This window comes from Hordeum vulgare, chromosome 5H, assembly GCF_904849725.1.
Source record: "Hordeum vulgare subsp. vulgare chromosome 5H, MorexV3_pseudomolecules_assembly, whole genome shotgun sequence".
NCBI classification, from domain to species: Eukaryota; Viridiplantae; Streptophyta; class Magnoliopsida; order Poales; family Poaceae; genus Hordeum; species Hordeum vulgare.
Window position 1 is genome coordinate 76,110,297 of NC_058522.1, and position 17,667 is coordinate 76,127,963.

At 50.8% G+C, this 17,667-nt stretch overlaps 1 protein-coding gene across 3 annotated transcripts in view; it reads right to left on the reverse strand.

Annotated features, from left to right (window-relative positions):
* The window catches only part of LOC123452624 (endoribonuclease Dicer homolog 2a), a 42,842-nt gene extending 27,767 nt beyond the window's left edge, over positions 1 to 15,075 (reverse strand). For 2 of the 3 annotated variants that reach the window (XM_045129318.1, XM_045129317.1), the window contains exons 1-5: positions 14,735 to 15,075; positions 14,236 to 14,662; positions 13,755 to 13,842; positions 13,584 to 13,645; positions 13,270 to 13,410 (exon numbers count right to left, since the gene is read on the reverse strand). In XM_045129318.1, the coding sequence (XP_044985253.1) occupies positions 13,270 to 13,410; positions 13,584 to 13,645; positions 13,755 to 13,842; positions 14,236 to 14,662; positions 14,735 to 15,075 (1,059 nt within the window). Of the gene's footprint in view, positions 1 to 13,269; positions 13,411 to 13,583; positions 13,680 to 13,754; positions 13,845 to 14,235; positions 14,663 to 14,734 lie in introns of those variants that run through there. The other variant, XM_045129319.1, reaches the window with a different exon arrangement.
* Positions 15,076 to 17,667: the final 2,592 nt, after the last annotated feature.

The following is a 17,667-nucleotide window of genomic DNA, read 5'->3' on the forward strand; positions in this document are numbered from 1 at the left end:
GACTGGTAAAAGTCACAAATGGTACGCTGACAGCTGAGCAAGTTTCTCAGCAACTGAGAAGACTTGTGTCTAAGACTTACCAATGGGCCCCGGCTAGAGTAGATGAGCAGATCTATTGAGTGGAGTTTCCTAGAAGAGAGGATCTTCCACGTTTGTTGACATTCCGGGTCAGCAAGGTGAGTGGGAGCAAATGCTTGTTAAAGTTTGAGGAATGTAAAAAACCGAAACCACAGGGTACACGGTTAGAGAAGGTTTGGATCAGATTTTCAGGCATTCCAGAGATTCTGCTCAATGACTTCCTTATTGTCTGGAGCCTTGGCTCACTGGTTGGTAAGACCGAGAAAGTAGACATGCCTTTCACGCGCAAACGGGGGATCGCCAGATTGCTTGTGACTGTGCTGGATGTTGAGTATATACCTAATTTCGCACCATGGTCATATGACGGTGTGCATTATGATCTCAACGTGGAGGTGGAGGAGGTAACCCAACCACAGTCACATGATGGTGATGTTCACATGGCTGATGGAGATGATCGTGATGGGGACCAGGGAGATGCGAATCAGGATGAGCACTCGGAGAGGTCCAAGGAGGACAGAAACCCTTCATCATCTACTTCTACTGATAAACCGTTAATGGCGGGGCTGCACCTACGACTACTCCCATGGCCACCCTCCGGTTCGGATCGTTTGAGGTGATATCTACGCCGAGTCACCTATGAGGGGAATATGGTGTGAAGGAGACACATGAAGAACCAGCCACCGGTTATGGACATGAGTCCCCCCACTCTCTTGTTGCGCGGCCGAGCATGTTGGCACGTCATTACGATGTGGACTCGCCGGTCCGCGTGGAGCAGCTTGATGGACAGGAGGACCGCCAGCCGGGTCTTCAAGTGACGCCGACCAGTAGTGGTACTTCGATGACGCCAGCGGGCAGGGGGCAGGTCCGCGTGGACCAGCTCGGCGGACAGGAGGTCCGCCAGCCGGGTCTTCAGATGCTACCGGCCAGCAGTGGTGTTCCGGTGACGCCGGTGGGCAGCGAGCAGGAGGCCCGTCATCCAGGTACTCCGCCGACGCTGGTGCGCAGCAGGCGTCAGGAATTGCTTCGATCTCCTATCCAGCAATCCGTTGGTGTGGGGCCTCAGATCATCGGGCAGGAGGCCCGAGTTCCCTCGCCCTACATTACAACTAACATTTGCCGGTCCACGGAGAGGCAGCAGTTGCAGACTCATGATGTACCTATCACTGTGACTGATCCACCGGTTCAGGTTCGCTCACCAGGACAGGTTCATGTTACTCTGGGGATTGAGGCAGGTGGCCACAATCCTATAGTGATATCCACTGACGAGGTGATCTCATTTGGAGGGATACCAGATCCTACGTATGGTGATCGACGCTTCAGTCACCGCATCCAGGAGCAGCCAGACGCTGATGACATGATGCTATGGCGTGCTATAAGGGCCGCCAAGCTTCGAGACGTCACGGCAACTACAGGTATGTCGATCGATTCTAGTGCTTCAATTCTTCATTTTTCGGATGCAGATATCATACATAATGCTAGTGACATAGGCATTTCTATGGGTACCTCTGGCAAACAACTAGCTAAATCAATTAATGATATTTTAGATTTAGAAGTAGACACAGCCATAGAGTTTATTCAAAACCTAGCAGCGGTGAAACCAATGAATGAATCAGATATTAACGATTTAGGAGGTGCGGAATTACAAAATTTTGTGAGAATTTATTGCACCTAGAGGGAGATGAGAAGGATGCGGATGACATGGGATCGGAGGGGTATATGGCCCCTTTGACTGACGGTTGTCATCCACGTGTAATCTTCACAGAGTAAACCAGAAATGATTCAGGACAAACCAAAGAGACCTTTGAAAAGGAAGGTTTACCCTGAATCAGCGGTTAGGAGAAGTGCGAGAATAAAGCAGAAGAAAAAAAATTCATGATGAAATATGAAAGGAATCTTTTGGAACAGCAGAGGTCTAGCAGACTTGGCTAAAAGAAGGTTTCTTCAAGAGGCATCGCTAGAATATAAGCTTGACTTTATGGCATTACAAGAAACGGGCAGAGATAACTTCACACCGCAATTCCTCAATACTCTATCAGGAGGACTTGATTTTGATTGGCACTGCTTGCCACCAAGGGGTAGATCTAGTGGAATCTTACTTGGGGTTAAGTGTGAAACTTTAGAGGTGATGAGAGTGGTTTATGGCGAGTTTTCTGTCAAATTTCGTGTGAGGTCGAAACTTGATGGTTTCAGGTGGGCTCTGGTGGCCGTATATGGGGCGGCGCAACCGGAGCTCAAATCTGATTTTTTTTGCCGATCTAGTAAGAATTTGTGGAGAAGAAAGACTGCCAATTATGGTGGGGGAGACTTTAATCTCATTAGAAGACAAGATGAAAAAAAACAATGATAACTTCGATGCACAGTGGTCACTTATGTTCAACATGGTTATTGAGAGTCTCGATTTGAGGGAGATTGACCTCACTGGTAGACAATTCACATGAGCGAACTCACTACCGGTGCCAACATATGAGAAGTTGGACCGAGTATTGACCAGTGTCGAGTGGGAACAGAAGTACCCGCTGGTTTCAGTACAGGCTTTACAAAGAGCAATCTCGGATTACACACGTCTCATGGTTGACTCAAGGGAAGCCAAACATGCGGGAAATAGAAATTTCTTCTCTTTTGAGCTAAGTTGGTTCGAAAGAGAAGGATTCATGGATCTCAAAGCTACCGAATGGGCTAGGGATTCAGGTGGATCTACGAATATAGAAAGATGGCAAAACAAAATCCGACGCTTGCGCCAGTTCTTGAGAGGATGGGCGAAAAATCAAAGCGATATATATATAATAGAAAAAGAAAGACTCATTCGTCTAATTGATGAATTAGATGTGAAAGCTGAGTCTGCTCATCTCAATCTGACTTATAGGAATAACAAGATTGAAGCTGAGAAGAATTTGCAAAAACTTTTGAGAGAAGAGGAGGTGAAATGGGCACTTCGAGCTAAGGTGACAAAGGTCGTTCATGGGGACGATAACACTCAATTCTTTCACATGATTGCAAACGGCAAACATCGAAAGAAAAAATAGCCCAACTTGAGCAAGACGAAGGAACAATAGTAGGTCACGAGAACTTCAAATTATATATCTCTGAATATTGCAAGAAATTATTTGGTCACTTTGGATGAAAGCACAACTCATGATATACCTCAACTCAATTCAGATGAGAATGAGATGCTATCAGCTCCATCTACCGAGAAGGAGGTGTACGACTCAATAGCACAAACAAACAAAATAAGGCACCGGAGCCAGACGGGTTTCCAGCGGAATTTTATAAAAAAAATGCTAGCATATCATTAAGGGGGATATGTTGCCTATGTTCCATGATTTATTTAATGGCCAGTTACAGCTATTCCACCTTAACTTTGGAACAATCACGTTGTTGCCAAAGAAGGCGGAGGTTGTACGCATTGAGCAGTTCAGACCGATATGTTTGCTCAATGTCAGCTTCAAATTTTCTACAAAGGTTGGCACGAATAGGTTGACGAAGATAGCTCATTCAGTAGTCCAACCGATGCAGACGGCGTTTATGCCTGGGAAACACATCTTAGAGGGTGTTGTTGTCCTGCATGAAACGCTGCACGAAATTCATACAAAGAAACTAGATGGGGTTATCTTTAAAGTGGATTTCAAGAAAGCATATGATAAAGTCAAATGGCCATTTCTTCAACAGGCCTTACATATGAAAGGATTCAATGAAAGATGGATAGATCAGGTTGATACTTTCATTCAGAAAGGCAGTGTGGGGTTAAAGTTAATGATGACATAGGCCATTTTTTTCAAACACACAAGGGATTAAGGCAGGGTGATTCAATGTCCCCCATGTTGTTCAACATTGTAGCAGACATGTTGACAATACTCATTGCCAGGGCCTAAGAAAAGGGCAAAGTAGGAGGCCTTACTCCACATCTGATAAAGGGGGGGTGTCCATACTGCAATATGCGGATGATACGATAATTTTCATGGAACACGATATGGCTAAAGCGAGGAATATGAAACTACTTTTGTGCTTATTTGAACAGCTTTCGGGGCTGAAAATTAATTTCAACAAAAGCGAACTTCTCTGCTTTGGGAAGGCAAAAGAGGAGCAAAACGCTTACAGGCAACTATTTGGATGTGAAATGGGATCACTACCGTTTGACTATCTTGGGATTCCTATTCATCATAGGCGACTGACGAATAAGGAATGGAAATGTATTGAAGATAGATTTGAAAAAAAACTAAGTTGCTGGAAGGGCAAGCTTATGTCATATGGAGGGAGGCTAGTACTAATAAACTCAGTGTTAACAAGCCTGCCCATGTTCCTCTTGTCTTTCTTTGAAGTACCAGTAGGGGTACGAAAAAGACTAGATTTTTACAGATCTCGTTTCTTCTGGCAAAGTGATGAGGCTAAGAAGAAATACAGGTTGACACGTTGGGATATTATTGCTAGGAAGTATCAGTATTAGTCTAGGAGTCCTTATTAGTCTATTAGTATTAGTCTAGGAGTCCTTATTAGTCTATTAGTATTAGTCTAGGAGTCCTTATTAGTCTATGTTTACTTTCCTTGCACCTCAAGTCATGTGTAATATATATATGCCTCTTGGGCCTTCACTACAGATAAGTTGCTTTCCTAACATGGTATTAGAGCCTAGGTTTAGGTCTCCGGACGCTGCAACTCGTCCTTAAGATCCACTATTTTTTCCCTCAATTGGTTTGTTCTTCTCTGGGTCGATCTTGCCTTCCGTTGTCGTTCGAATCTGCTGCTCCACGACACCACCAGCCCCGCGATCTGCCCGACGCGTTACAGCTGCATGGGCCTTCCTAACTCCAGGATCCGCGCCGCGCCGTGCTCTCCGAGGGACTCGACTCCGCGCCGCTACCACGGGACCAGCCGCCCGCCGCCGCCGTCCACGTCAGATCGCACCACGGGACCAACCGCCGCCGTCCGCGTCAGATCGCACCACGGGACCAGCCGCCCACCGCCGCCGTCCGCATCATCCTCACGCAGATCAGCACCGGCTCTGCAACTCGGTCTATGCTCCCGCGTCGCCACCCTGCTGATTGACGCCCCGTTTGGCTCATCTCCGCTGCCGCCCAGCTCTCCATGTCTACAGGTCAACCAACGCATGCAGATCCGGCAGCCGCCTCTCATGCAGGAGCTCTCCGCCGTCGCCTTATTGGATCTCAGACACCATGCGGCCTTACCTGCGTTGACTGGTATGGCGCCGTTCCAATCCGTCCGCCCACAAGATCAGCGTGCGAGCTGCCCCATCTGCAAGTCTGTGCGCAACCATGCAGATATGCGGCTCTCCTACTGCTCGCATGTGTAGCCTATGCCTAGCACGTGGCTGCTGCCCTCCACCCAACGTGTGTGTGCTTGCTGCTGCTATTGCTACGTCCTCATGTGTCGGGTGCTCCAATTTGGTTGTTTCCTCCTTTGTCCGGTGTTGCATGCTCATGCACCTTTGTCAGGTGTTGCATGCTCTTCTCGCTAGTTGTTTTCTAGTTTTCTATTTTTTCCGCTGCGTCCACCAAATCCGTTGATATTTTGTGTTTTCTCATGCCATGCGAGTCCACCATACTTTAGTACGTCAACCTTTCTCCGATCCTGATCCTTTCTATACAACTTTTGTGGCTTATTTGCCCTTGTTGTTTTCTATAGGATTTTCTAGACTTCTTTTGCATTGTCGATCTACGTCCATCGTGCCTTATCCGCCGAGCTTCTTTCGCCGACGGTTGTCATGGACTATGATTTTCCGTGCAATGCTTTATTCTCTAGATGTGCCATCTTCTTTTGACAACCCATCTTATCTTGATACTTATGTTGTATCTTCAAGTGATGCGGTGTCTTCCTATGATGTGCCATCTCTTTGGTGTCTTCCTCTTGATGTGCCATCTTCTTTTGACAACCCATCTTCTCTTGATACTTATCTTGTATCTTCAAGCGATGCGGTGTCTACCTCTGATGTGCCATCTCTTCGTTATCTCCTTCGGCGACTCGACAAGTTTTGAAGACTCTTCATGCTACGACGACACTCTCAAGACGCGGATTTGGATTATCATTTTTTTAAGTATTACACTTCTTCAAATGCAATGCTATTGCATACGCTTTGCATTTGAGGGGGGGTGTTAGGAAGTATTAGTATTAGTCTAGGAGTCCTTATTAGTCTATTAGTATTAGTCTAGGAGTCCTTATTAGTCTATATTTACTTTCCTTGCACCTCAAGTCATGTGTAATATATATATGCCCCTTGGGCCTTCAATACAGATAAGTTGCTTTCCTAACAATTATATGTAGACCAAAGACCAGGGGGGTTTGGGCATTGAAAATTTGGAAGTGAAGAACAGATGCCTGCTTAGCAAATGGCTTTCCAGGTTATCCACAGAGACCGAGGGGATGTGGATTCAAATATTGAAGAATAAATACTTACATTCCAAAACTTTAGCCCAGGTTACATCTAGATCAAATGACTCACCTTTCTGGAAAGGGTTAATGAAGATAAAGGTGACTTTTTTTCAAAGGGTCAAATTTGTAGTTGGTGATGGTGCCTCAACAAGATTTTGGGAAGATACTTGGCTTCGGGACACTCCTTTAGCACTTCAATATCCTATGTTTTATAATATTGCAAATCGTAAAGAGGACTATGTGTCCACGGTACTACAATCGGTACCTCTTAATATGCAGTTCAGGCGAGCTTTAGTGGGAGCATGCTGGAATGCATGGTTACATCTGGTCAGAAGACTTATGCAGGTACAACTATCTCACCAGACAGATAGTGTTCGGTGGACTTTAGTTGCGAATGGTGTATTCTCAATAAAGTCCATGTACACGGATCTGATAAACACTGGACCACTCTTCAGATCATTACATGTTTGGAATCAAAGTGCCACTCAGATTAAAAAAATTATGTGGTTTATACACAAAGGTGTGGTATTAACCAAAGATAACTTGATAAAACGAAGATGAGGAGGCAGACCTAACTGTTGTTATTGTGATGAGACTGAAACAATAAGACACCTCTTTCTAGATTGCCCTCTTGCAAAACTACTATGACGCGTTGTTCATATAGCTTTTAATGCTACCCCACCTACTTGTATTAGCTCGTTATTTACAACGTGGCTCGATGGAGTAGACGTTAAAATATCAAAACTTATTAGAATTGGGATATGTGCTCTATTTTGGGCTATATGGAATACCAGGATTGACATGATTTTTAATGGCAAGAACTTCAACAACTTTTTGCAGGTTATCTTCAGAGCGACGTCTTGGATCCGTACGTGGTCGTTACTCAGCCATGCGGACTCCAGGGAGCTTATGGATATTGTGTGGCAACCGATGGGAGATGGTCGCACGGGTTATCTTCAACCGGTTTGGATGGCGTGCTAATAATAGGCTAGGTGTATAGGCATCGTAGTCTGCTTTTAGCTACGCCAGATATGGCAGCTTTTTTCATATCATCTTTGTTTCGATTTTGAGCTTCAGAGCTTTGTGGATCTAAGACTATGTTTTGAACTTATTTTAATAAGATGGCTGCATGCATCGATTGATGCAGAGGCCGGGGGCTCGTTCCCTCCTTTTCCAAAAATCATGAAGAAACTGTTAGACCTTTCAGCCTGAGCATTGATAGTTGTGGATGACACTAGGAGAGTTGGGACAATTTTCGTTGGTTTATTTCTCACACAATGCCATGCCAACCTGAGGGGTTGGGGATACATATTTATAGGCTGCTAGCCAGCCAAGCATATGAAAAGATGCTAGTCTAAGATGCTAGTCTAAGATGCTGCTAAGATGCTAGTCTAAGATGCTATCCTAACTGCCAGTCCTTGATGGTCAAGGATTCTATCCTAACAGCCACCAGGACCATGTGTTGCAGCCCCACAAAGGACTATGTGCTGCAGCCCCACAAAGACCATAGTACATAGACTTATCCATCATTCTCCCCCTAAGTCTTGTACGTCGTCTTGTGGGAGAGTCGAATCATCCCAATCCTGGAGCAGAGTTCGAGGAACTTGATCCTCCCAAGAGGCTTGGTGAGCAGGTCTGCGAGCTGGTCCATGGTGTTGATGTAGCTCGCCTCGATGCTCCCTTCTTCCAAACAGCTGCGGATGAAGTGATACCTCAGTCGGATGTGCTTGCTCCGTTCGTGGAAAACGAGGTTCTTTGCCAGGGCCAGGGCGGACTTGTTGTCCACCAGGAGTTGCACCGTTCTGGTGTCTCGGACGAGGAGATCACCAAGCAGTCGAGCGAGCCAGAGCGCCTGAGTGCAGGCGGTGGAGGCCGCTATGTACTCGGCCTCACAGCTGGACAGGGCCACCACCTGCTGCTTGACCGATTGCCAGCTCACGAGACACTTGTCGAGGAAGAAGAGGATCCCGCTCGTGCTCTTGCTGGTGTCGATGTCGCCGGCGTGGTCGCTGTCGCTGTACCCGACGAAATGTGTCGCCCCCGGACACCTAGGGTAGTGGAGGCCATGGTCGAGTGTCCCTGCCACGTAGCGGACGATCCTCTTCACTGCCTGCTGGTGCTCCGACGTCGGTCGCTCCATGAACCGACTGACATAGCCGACGGAGAATGCCAAGTCCGGCCGTGTGTGGGCGAGGTAGCGAAGGCTCCCCACAAGGCGTCGGTACTGCGTAGCGTCCACTTCCTCCGTCGTGCTATCGCGGCTCAGTTTCAGCCTCTCCTCCATCGGAGTGAGAGCTGGGTGGCAGTCGGTGAGCCCAGCTAGCTCAACGATGCGCTTGGCGTAGGCGGACTGTCGAAGCGCGATCCCGGAGTGATCCTGGTGCACCTCGATCCCTAGATAGAAGGAGAGGAGCCCCAGATCACTCATCTGGAAGGTGGCCTTCATGTCTTCCTTGAACGCCGCCACCTCTGCATCTTTGATGCCGGTGATCACCAAGTCGTCAACATAGACGCCCACCAGCAGGGCATTTCCTCCACTCCCCCGTCGGTAGACGGCCGCCTCATGCGGGCTTTGCTCGAAGCCCATCTTCTTTAGCGTGGAGTCCAGCTTGGCGTTCCACGCCCTAGGTACCTGCCGTAGGCCGTAGAGAGCCTTACGCAGGCGGAGTACCTTGCCCTCCTGGCCGGGGATCGCAAATCCCGGTGGCTGATGCACATAGACTTCCTCCTTCAAGTCGCCGTTGAGGAATGACAACTTGACATCCATGTGATGGACACGCCAGCCCTCCTGGGCAGCTAGCGCAAGGAGAAGTCGCACGGACTCCATCTGTGCCACGGGAGCGAAAGCGTCGTCGAAGTCGACTCCTTCCTGCTGCAAGAAGCCTCGGGCCACCAAGCGAGCCTTGTGCTTGATGATGGCGCCGGCTCCATCCCTCTTCAGCTTGAACACCCACTTAAGGGTGATTGCGCAGTGACCACGAGGGAGGTCAGCGAGCTCCCAGGTGCGGTTCTGCTCAACCGCATCCATCTCCAACTGCATCGCGGCGCGCCATGCCGCGTCTCTCTCGGCCTCTGCAAAGGACCGAGGTCCGCCGTCCTCACACGCGAGTTGTAGCTGCGCCTCCAGGTCGCGTGGCACCAGTCCCGATACCGGCTGGTCGCCGAGTAGATTATCCATCGTACGATACCGCAACGGTTCGCCGCTATGATACGCGCCGATGCGCTCCTCGTCGTGAGTGAGCGGGGAAGCGAACTTCATCGGGTTGTGCTCTGCGTGAGTTGGTGCTGATGAAGACGAGCCCGGAGTGGTGACTGCCGGGGCTGGAGTATGCGGCATCGCCGGTTGTGGTGCCGTCGGCGTAGCAGGCACCGGAGTCGATGTAGTTTTGGGGGCTGGGGTAGACGTGCTCGGCGAAGAGGAGTTGCTTGCTCCCCCAGCTTCCTTGAAGTGGACGTACTCGACAATGAAGTCGTCATACGTCGGCGTCGAGCCGTCGTCCACCGCCTTGTCCCATTTCCACCCTCGCCCTTCGTTGAACACGACGTCTCGCGCCGTGCGCACACGCTGTGTCTCTGGGTCGAGGATGCGGTAGGCCTTTGAGCCCTCCGCATAGCCGATGAAGACTCCCGGAGTACTCCTGTCGTCGAGCTTGTCGATGTGGCCGAGCTCTTTGGCGAACGCAAGGCAACCAAAGACCCGCAAGTGGGAGACCGCCGACTTCCGCCCATGCCAGGCCTCGTACGGTGTCCTGTCGTCGAGTGCCTTAGTAGGCGAGCGGTTGAGGATGTAGACGGCCGTTAGCACCGCCTCTCCCCAGAAAACAGTCGGCATCCCTCTCTGCTTGAGGAGAGCCCGAGCCATCCCCACAACCGTCTGGTTGCGCCGCTCGACGACGCCGTTTTGCTGCGGGCTGTACGGCGCGGAGTAGTGGCGCTGGATGCCCTCATCAACGCAGTACGACGCGAATTCAGCCGTCGTGAATTCGCCGCCGTTGTCAGTGCGCAACACGCGCAGTTTGCGGCCGCTCTCCGCCTCCACAGCAACCTACGCGCGCCTGATGGCGTCCGCCGCCTCTCCCTTACTGTCGAGGACCATCACCCACATGTAGCGAGAGAGGTCGTCGACGAGCAGCAGGAAGTAGCGTCGACCTCCTGGTGTGGCTGGCGTCACCGGGTCGCACATATCTCCGTGCACGAGCTCCAGCCTCTCCTTGGCCCGAAAACTCGCCTGCTGGGGAAAGGGGAGTCGAATCTGCTTCGTCAGCACACAGATGTCGCAGAACTGCTCCACATGGTCGAGGCATGGCAGGCCGGCCTCAAAATGAAGGTGCCCAAAGCGCTCATGCCATTGCCACGCCTCGTCGTCCCGACGGACAACGAGACAGACCGGTTGTGCTACCTGCACATCAAGGACATAGAGTCGATTCTCACCTCTGGGTACCTTGGCGAGAAGGCGACGCTGGCGATCCCAGATGCGTAGGACTCCATGCTCAATCAGCACGCGTGAGCCGTTCTCATCCAGCTGTCCCAAGCTGATGATGGAGTTCCTTAGCGCGGGGATGTAGTAGACACCGGTGAGCAGCCGGTGCTCTCCCGTCTTGGTGGTGAAGATGACGGAGCCAACGCCCTTAATTTCCACAGCTGAGGCATCCCCAAACTTGACGGAGCCTCGCGCGTCGGAGTCGAGCTCGGCGAAGAATTCCCTTCGACCGGTCATGTGGTGGGTGGCGCCGGTATCAAGGCACCACCCCGCAGTCTTGTCCTTCCCGGAGCCATCGCCGAGAAGAGCGTGTGCTTTTGGCTCGTCGAGGTGGAGGAGAGCCTTTGCGACTGGTGTCGCTGAAGGTAGCTCGATGCTTGCATGCGCCATGAACAGAGCCGTCTCCTCCTCCTCCGCCTGTGCGACGTGAGCCTGGCCTTGTCGTGGTTGTCAACACTCATTGGCCCAATGGCCAAGCCGGCCACAGTTGTGGCAGCTGTTGTCCTGTGCCAGCTTGAGCTTGCCAGCGACGCCGTCCTTGGCGCCTCCGCGGGCGTCACCTTCGGCACGTCCTTGTGCCTTGCCGCCCCTTCGTGCCTTGCGCTGCTTACCGCGCTTGCGGCCGCCCGTCGTGGAAGAAGGCTCCCCCTTCTTCTTGTCACCAAGGCTGGCATCCCACTGCTCCCGAGTTAGGAGCAGCTTCCCGCCGGTGGTGATGGGCCCCGAGGGAGGATGTGGCTCGTCGGTGTCGACGACCTTGAGGCGACCTATCGCCTCCTCAATCGTCATCGTGGAAAGGTCCAGCAAAGACTCGATCGAGCGAGCCATCTGCTTGTACTTCTCGGGAATGCACCGGAAAAGCTTCTCGACAGCTCTCTCCTCGATGTAGGTGGCATCGCCGAACTTCACCATCTTCTGCAGCAGAGTGTTGAGACGGAGAGCAAAGTCATCAACGTCCTCACCTGGCTTGAAAGCCAGGCTCTCCCACTCCTTACGAAGTGCGTGCAGTGTGGACTTCCGAGCACGGTCGTTGCCGATGCGTGCCGCGGCGATGGCGTCCCAAGCCTCCTTGGCAGTCCGCTTGTTGGAAAGCGAGAACTGCATCTCGGGCGGGACTGCGGCGATGAGGGCGTCCAGCGCCCGTCGATCTTCTTGGTGGTCGACGTTGCTGTCCTGGACTGCCTCCCACAGCCGCCGCACCTGGAGCCTGATCTTCATGATCGCGGCCCACTCGACGTAGTTAGTTTTAGTGAGGGTAGGCCACCCAACACTGGGACCAACATCCCTGACCACAGTCCGGACCTCGTAGAGGCCGCGGTCCTGGTCGTTGCAGCCGCCGTCGCCGTGCGCGCCTCCACCTGGAGCGCGGGCGTGCTCGGCTGCCCACTGCGTTGTCCGCTCTTGCGCCACTTTGGCGCGGTCTGCGTCGGCACCGTCGTCCGCAGGCGCGGAGCCGTTGGAGCTGCCGGAGCCGACGCGGAGTGCCTTGGCATCCGTCGTAGCCTCACGTGTTGCCTCCGCTGCTGCTGCTTCTACCTCCGCCCTGGCTGCTTCTACCTCCGCTCTGGCTGCTGCCAGCTCCGCTGCAGCCAGCCTCGGACACCCTTGCTGCTGCAGCAGCTGCTGCTACAGCTGCTCGCTCACGCTCCTCTACCACGGCGCGCTCGGCCTCCTGCCGGCGCCGTATGCTCGAGGTAGCCGTGTGCTGAGAGCGACCTGCAGACATGGCTCGCTGCAGGGGGGCTGTTGCGTGAAGAGGAGGCTGTTGCTGACGAACTGCTGCTCGACAGTCCCGAGGGAGGGAGGTAACTAGGGGCAGTCGGAGCAGCTGCTGCTACCGGCTTAGGCTGCTCAGCTCCCGGTGAGAGAGGTGAGCAGGAAATGCTCAGGGTACAAGATAACGAGGCTCTGATACCACTTGTTAGACCTTTCAGCCTGAGCATTGATAGTTGTGGATAACACTAGGAGAGTTGGGACAATTTTCGTTGGTTTATTTCTCACACAATGCCATGCCAACCTGAGGGGTTGGGAATACATATTTATAGGCTGCTAGCCAGCCAAGCATATGCTAAGATGCTAGTCTAAGATGCTAGTCTAAGATGCTATCCTAACTGCCAGTCCTTGATGGTCAAGGATTCTATCCGAACAGCCACAAGGACCATGTGCTGCAGCCCCACAAAGGACTATGTGCTGCAGCCCCACAAAGACCATAGTACATAGACTTATCCATCAGAAACGGTCCACCCTGACTCCTGTATTATCAGTTTCATTGAGAAACGGAATTGGGTGGAAACCTCTTAATTCAAAGAAGAAAGGGACAAACTGCATACCTTCTCTTGCAACCTGTCCAAACAACTGTTAATATGGTTATGTGAGTTGGATGGGATGATAGAATCATCGTACTCCACAATCCTCGTAGTGGCAAATGGTATATATTCCGATAAAGCCGATTCATTGTCAACTGTGTACACCTTCAACAGAAAATACACAAAAGTATTCCTCATGTGTGACAAAATTAGGAATAATGATTATCATAGGTAAAGGGCACTCCCTCTGTCTGGAAATACTTGTCGGAGATACATCCATTTCTCCGACAAGTATTTCCAGATGGAGGGAGTACACGTGAATCTATACATGGCTTAACCTTTGAGTTCAATAGATTCTCCAGTTCGACGATTCGTTTGGAATAGCTCTCTTGCAGCTGATCTATGGAAGGAATAGTGTGACAGATTTGGTCGAACTGAGAGGATGTTTGTTCAAAAAATAGTCCTTGAGGATGTAAAACACATATACAAGTTCACATCTTCGTCCTTACTTTTTGCATCTGTGGGCGAAGCAGTCATCCCAAATATCCTCGGCAGAGGGCCCCGTGGTCTAGAATTCATTACAGGGTGGTAGAATTCCTACAATGGAAGTAAACTGAAGGATTTTACTAAATTGGTTAGTGGAATAAGACTTCAACTGCAACAATAAATGTGGCAAGTGTACAGGTGGCAAAATAAGCATTCATGATCTCACTTGAGTTGCTACAAGTAGCTAGAGAATAACAATGTTTCAAACTGACTATTACATCCTCAGTATCAAATCTAGGGTGTTTTTAACTGTCCAAAATCCTGATTTGACCAATGATTAATCTATAATGTGAGTTATGGTTACAGAAAATTGACATTATTGGATTCGTATTCAAAAAAGCTTTCTTATGATTGCGATTTTGCAACTAGTAACGGAGTGTTGGTGGTGCGACAAAAAAGAGAGAGCTTCTAAATAGGGAACAAAACGGTTGTAACTATTAGGACCTTGAGAATGCACGCATACGGGGAGTTGCCCTTGGCGCGGTGGCACTCGTCGAAGATGAGCAACGCGATGTCCTGGAGGCGGAAGAAGCTGTGTCGGAGGTTGTCGAGGAGGATCTGCGGCGTCATGACAAGCACCTCGGCGTCGTCCACCACGCGGCGCCAGATTGCGGCGTCCCAGAAGTCGACGCCCATGTCGCCGGTGAACTTGGAGACGCGGAGGTCGGTATGCGCCTCGACGACCCGTGCCTGCTGCTCCACGAGCACGCGGGTGGGGACGAGGAAGACGGCGAATTCCCGCGCCGGCTTCCGCACGAGGTGCGCGTAGGCGCGCAGCAGCAACCCCGCGATGAGCGTCTTCCCGGCCCCCGTATCCAGGAAAGCCACCGTGTTCCCGCTCATGGCCCGCTCCAGCGCCTCCAGCTGGTACCTGCACGCACGCACGCACATTCAGTGGCGTTTCCTGTCGCGGTTCATACGCGCGAGGTGGAACAACGCTCACCATCTCGCTACGATCTCCGGATCCTCCTTGTGTGCTTCCTCTGTCACGGCTGAGTCCGCGGCGGGGGGGGCGGCGGCGGCGGCGGCATCCATGGTGGTGTCTGATGAGATTCTGGGCTGGCGCGAGAACGAAATCGGCGGCGCGGCGGCAGCGAGGCGGCGGAGGCGGCGAGTACGCTTGGGCTGCTGCCGAGGCGCACGGGTGAATCTGTGTCGAGCGCTCGTGGGGTTTGATTTGGTGAGCTTAGGGGCGAAGGTTTTGCTGCTTGGCCGCTTCGCTTCGGGTTCACCTTTTGACTCGAAAGGAAGTGGGGGGAAGGGAGGAGACCCGCTCGGGACCATTGCCGTTTGGCGTCAGACGAAGCGGCACGGGAGGGAATCTCGCTTTGTCGGGTGGGAACAGTGGCGTCGTCCTTCGCCGGTGGCGGTGGGCCCATTTTCATCTTTTCTTTCTTTTTCTTTTTTTTTTCATCGGAGCTTTATTTAACGTAATATAGTGCGACATTCAGCTTTCAGGCTGCTAAAAAGAAAATCCGAACAAGATTCAACCCAGCTATCGGTGCATTCGAGCGTACAAGCACGCCTCGCACACAAATGAGCTGGTAAGTTAAGCTCACGACCAACATGTCGCACCAAGAAAGAGGTAAAACTAATAGAAATCTCCTCCACTTCGTTCCAGATAGGCGCCGCAATTGAACGGGAATTGCGTCGCGAGTTCCATAAGTTGACAAGCTCCAGGCTATCAACCTCCATTATCACATGTGAGTAACCCCGCAACTGTGCAAAAACTACCCCTTCGCGGAAGGATAATAGCTCTGCAATGAGAGGATCTGAAATTCCTGACAAAGGTTTACTCCATGCTCCAAGGAGAGCAAGATGAGAACGGGCAACACCACCAGCCCCTCCAAGCAAAATGTTTGGGGCAATCGACCCATCAGTGTTGATTTTTATCCAACCTGCTTCTGGTGGTCGCCATAACTGAGCTCCCGGCACTTATCTCGTCCGGGGAATGTCCAAAACCGCGAGGGTTTCATGTACCCATTTGATCGCTTGAACTGGTTCATAGCCATCTCGATCATGGGTCCATCTGTTTCTCGAGGACCAAATAGCATGCATGATGGAGATCACCAAGCATCTATTCTCTGCAGTGAACATAGGATCTAGCAGAATATCTTGCGTCCATGTAAGTGGATGCAAATTAGGGAGATGAAGATCGAACCTTTCCCGTGCGGCCATCCAAAAAGCTTTTGCATGTACACAGTCCATCAAGGCATGCTTCAAATCTTCCCCTGAAGAGCGACAGATTTCGCAAATACCACGAGGTTTTATATGCCGATATTGCAAGGTCATTGAATCTGGTAGAATCCCCCGCAAGACTCGCCACCAGAACACCCTAACCTTTGGCATAACTTTGAGCTTCCAGAGATCAGTCCACAACCGTTTATTTGCCGATGAAGATTCGGTGATCGTCCCTTCCCCTATTGAGCGCAGCTCGTTCCGGGTCACAAGAGATCGATACGCAGATTTAACGGAGTAGATACCTGACTTTTCTAGGGCCCATGCCAGACTGTCCTCCCCACCAACTTGACTTAAAGGAATGTTCAGAATAGCTTCGGCCTCATGGTGGAAGAATGTTTGACGTACCAGTTCTATTTTCCAAGAATTGTGATATGGATCAATAAGATCCGAAACAAGCTCAAGAGGTGTAGTACCCAGCCTGCCAGTAGGCTTCAGAGCCACCGTATTAGGGATCCATGGGTCATCCCATATCGAGGTAGTAGTGCCATCTCCAATGCGATGTACCAGACCCATCTCCAGTGCTTCGCATCTAGCAACGATTGCTCTCCATGTCGCTGACGCCCTTGCCGAAATCGTAGCTTGGAGAAATTCCGAAGTTGGGAAGTATTTCCCCTTGAGAACTCGGGAGCAAAGCGACGTCGGATGCGTCAAGAGTCTCCAGCCCTGCTTTCCCAACATAGCAAGATTGAAAAGTTGCAAATCTTTGAAACCCATGCCTCCTTTGATCTTTGGTGTCGCCAGTTTATCCCACGAGAGCCAGTGCAGCGATCTCTTATCAACAGAGCTTGCCCACCAATATTTGGCCATACACGAAGTGATGCCCGTGCACACCTGTTTGGTGAGTTGAAAACAACTCATACTAAAGGTCGGGATTGCTTGGGCGATGGATTTTAACAATACCTCTCATCCCGCACAAGCCAGATTGCGCTCTGACCATCCCCGCATCTTGCCACGAATACGTTCGTTGATATGCATGAAGGTACCGCTTGTGATCTTGCCGACCGCAATGGGCAATCCAAGGTATCTTTATGTAAAAGCTTCCACATTGATCCCTAGTTCAAGCTTGAGATCCTCACGAAGCATATGTGCTGAATTAGCACTAAAGTAGATAGAACTCTTCTCCTTATTGACAGCTTGACCCGAACATTCAACATAGATAAGAAGAATCTCATTAAGTCTTGTAGCACTTTGGACGTTTGCTTTCAGAAAAATCAAACTATCGTCAGCAAAAAGCAAATGGTTAACCCAAGGGGCATGAATGCTAACACTGATGCCTCTATTCAGAGCAGCTCCAGTATAGTGGTTCAGCAGCTCGGAGAGCCCCTGGGCACAAATGAGGAAAAGGTACGAAGAGAGAGGGCATCCTTGCCGTAAACCTCTAGTTGGACTGAAGTATGGCAAGAGCTCACCATTTACCTTTATAGTAAACCTTACCGAGGTGACACATTTCATGATGAGTGTAACAAACTGATCGCCGAAGCCTAGTTTAGTTAACATTGCCTCGAGATAGTGCCATTCCACCCGATCATACGCTTTGATCATATCAAGCTTGATTGCACAGCAGGGATTGTTGCCCCGTTTCCGACGCTTGATTGCATGTATCGTTTCGTGGGCAACAAGAATATTGTCCGTGAT